This window comes from Morus notabilis, unplaced genomic scaffold, assembly GCF_000414095.1.
Source record: "Morus notabilis unplaced genomic scaffold, ASM41409v2 Scaffold569, whole genome shotgun sequence".
NCBI classification, from domain to species: domain Eukaryota; kingdom Viridiplantae; phylum Streptophyta; class Magnoliopsida; order Rosales; family Moraceae; genus Morus; species Morus notabilis.
The window spans coordinates 122098-125256 of record NW_010357388.1 but is presented as its reverse complement, the minus strand read 5'-3'; the positions used below and the strand labels follow the sequence as shown (position 1 = coordinate 125256).

General features: G+C 32.0%; 1 protein-coding gene across 1 annotated transcript; it reads right to left on the bottom strand.

Annotated features, from left to right (window-relative positions):
* Positions 1 to 894: 894 nt before the first annotated feature.
* LOC21387658 (late embryogenesis abundant protein 46) lies at positions 895 to 2229 on the bottom strand. The gene is made up of 2 exons (XM_010089870.2): positions 2052 to 2229; positions 895 to 1421 (listed from the first exon to the last, which is right to left on the bottom strand). The coding sequence occupies exons 1-2, from the start codon at positions 2136 to 2138 to the stop codon at positions 990 to 992; spliced, it is 519 nt and encodes a 172-aa protein (XP_010088172.1). The 5' UTR covers positions 2139 to 2229; the 3' UTR covers positions 895 to 989.
* Between the last annotated feature and the right edge of the window lie 930 nt (positions 2230 to 3159).

Sequence of the window (3159 nt, the reverse complement as noted above, 5' to 3'; positions counted from 1 at the left end):
TGTAAAAATATTTTTAAAAATAAACAAAAATTAATTTCAAACGCACTCATAATTTTTTAACTTGTTTTTTCACTTCATCTATATTATTTAAAACTAATAATTCTTAGGGAGAATAGGCCAAGACTTGAAATGAATTAAAATTAATAGGTCAATAGTTTACATAAATTAATAAATAGGTTAAATTACTGTTTTCGTCTATAACTTGTCTGGTTATGAACCATAACTTGACAAGTTATTGTCCATAACTTATCTGGTTATGAACCATAACTTGATAAGTTTGTCCATAAATTATCTGATTATGAACCATAACTTGACAAGTTATGGTCTATTAATTTTTATAATTAAAAAATGACATATTTTCTTAAATTTTTCATATTGGTCTATTTCCTACTATTTCAGTGAGATTTTATTTCAGTGAGATTTTCAAATATGAAAATCAGGAACGTGTAAAATAATTAGTTATAAATAAATAAGGCTAAAATTAACAAGAGCTTAAATAATAACAATGACTCACAAAAAGTTACTAACTAAATTAACTTTATAGTCACTTTAACTAGATTTTAACGTAAAATATATAGAGTTGGCTTAGAGATGCTCTTACAATTGGAATTCAGCTGAATGCGTTTAAATTGACAATCTAAAACACATTAAAAAAAGAATGAAAAAAAAAACAGCGAGAAAAAGAAAAACTTTTTTCCGCTTCTTACTGGGTAGGAGGGCCTTCTGTTTTAAAACCAAAACGCCATATTTATATTATATTCTACTAATTTGAATCTTTTTTCTTTTTGATACATGAGACTCAACATTTTTTTTTTAAAGAATTTTTACATAAAGATACTTGCTTTATTCGATTTGAACATTACAACTTTGTTCAACTACAAGACAAACTCCCGACAAAAACAAGGCTCATTAAACATAAGAGGAACTGGACACCTCAAGGGGTACAAGTAAAGAGTGGCCCTCTTTACCTAAAACGACAACAATCCACTTCAACTATAGTAGCCACCGGTTCCATAACCTTGGGCACCGGTTCCCTCAACGCGGGTGTTGCGGGCTGCACTGGTCCTACCAGTGCTGGTATTGATCCCAATAGGGTGGGCCCCGACCGCGCCCTCGACCACCTGCCCGGCCGACATCTTGTGGGTCCCAGTGGGCTGACTGGTCGTGCCAGTGGTCGAGTACGTGGCTGTTCCAGTTCCAGTGCCTGTGGCGGTGTAGCCGGTGTGGCCGACGCCGGCTTTTCTGGCCTCTCTCGCCGCCGCGTTATGCTCACGCGCTTCTTGTTTGTCAAGCTCGGCCTGGCTTATCCGGGCCTTTTTCTTCTCCGTTGCCATCTCCTTCTCCACTGGGTCGTGGGCCGTCATCTTCTCCATCTTCGATTCATTGGCTTCATCATAAAAGTCCAGATCTAAAAGATTGGCCTAAAAGCCCAATTACACATTCAAAACGAAGTTCTTTTTTTTTAAATTTTTTTATGTTTTTTAATTTTGGTAATTATTTTCCGTTCTACGTTACGAAAACGGCACAATGTATATCAATGAAAGTTAAAAAATAAAAATAAAAATTAATGAGAGGTTTTTTTTGAAAAAAAAAAAGAAGAAATTGGTGATCTTAATTTATCAATTATCAACGAGGAAATTTTAAAATTGTGGTTGATATGTTTAAGAAAGAATTAGTGGATTATTTTTTTTTTTTTAAAGAAAAGAATTAGTGGGAATGGAGTATCAATAAACAAAAACTATTTATAAGAGGATGTCTGTTATGCACTTCTTACAAAAATATTTGAGAACTTGAACACAACTATAACTAATGAGCGCCATTTGTATACAAAACTTCTCTTCTCGACAATTCTTTGAATTCTAACATTTTATTGACATCCGTATGCTTTTCATAGGATTTGATCGTATCAAGCACTTTTAAGAGACTATTCCATTAGACAACTTTTATAACTAAACGTTATTTTTCGCTCATTCACATAAATGAAAGGATCAAGAAAATAAGAAAAAACCATAAATGAGTAGAAACAAAAATGAAGTTAAGAAGAAAATTACCTTCTCCTGAAGAGTGGCCTTGGTTTTTTCCATGCCAGATTTGGCAGAGGCTGCCACATTGGCCGCAGTTTCCTTCATGGACTGCATTTTTCTAACTCTTATCAAATTGAACTCTTTTTTTATTTTTTTTTATTTTTGGTATAAAAATCGAAGGCTTATGTTACTCTCATAACACAAATTCACGCTTACCGCTCAGGTGGGATCTCAATGAGTGGAGTAGACATATATAGCAGAATTTAACTGACACGTGGAAGAAGTAGAAAAGCTACGTGGCAGCAAGATAACACGTCGGTTTGTTTTAGCTGCATGTTTACAATACTGTCACGTGTTTATACGAGTGTAAAGGAAAATTATGGCAACCTATGCCTTTAATGTATTTTCTTTCTAATTTAAAAAAGAAGATCTCAAAATGAACCCAAAATACTACTAGCCATTTAACGTTTCAATTACTTTGTTGATTGTGCTATACACGAATGGATGAAAAGGTTGTTTAGCTGGCACTTGCCTCACGCGATATTGAAAGTAATTAGATGTTAAATTCAAATCATAATTTTTAATTTTAACATTTTAAATTTAAATTTTTTGTAAAAGAAAAATATTATAACAGAATTAATTATTTGAGTTTGTGTACATGAAATAACGAGTTTTAAATTTTTTAAAAGAAAAGTATTGATGAGAAAAATTTGTCCTCACAAGTAAATTTTTTTTTGTAGAGAAAATTATTTCAAATTAAAGTAATAAGTACATTCAAGTGAAGCTCGTAGCTAATAGATTTATTATTTATTATTCTTTATGAATGACAACAAAATAACAAAACATAGAATTGTGGCGTCACATTCTGTTTTGGTGTTCGTGTGTTTTTATTTGGTTTTTTTAAAAAAGTTTGTAGCCTTTAAAAGCTTAATTCGAAAGATTTTAGGCGAACAAATATTGACAATGAAAAAGATAGAACTCATTATCATAGCAAATTGAATAACTTATACAGAACGCTGATGATGATCTCTTCAAAAAACTAAAAAAAATATTTCTTTTTCAGTTGCAGAGCAAGACTATTTTGTCAGTGAAGGAACTGGGGAAAAAACAATAAAAGATTTTAAGATATATGGAC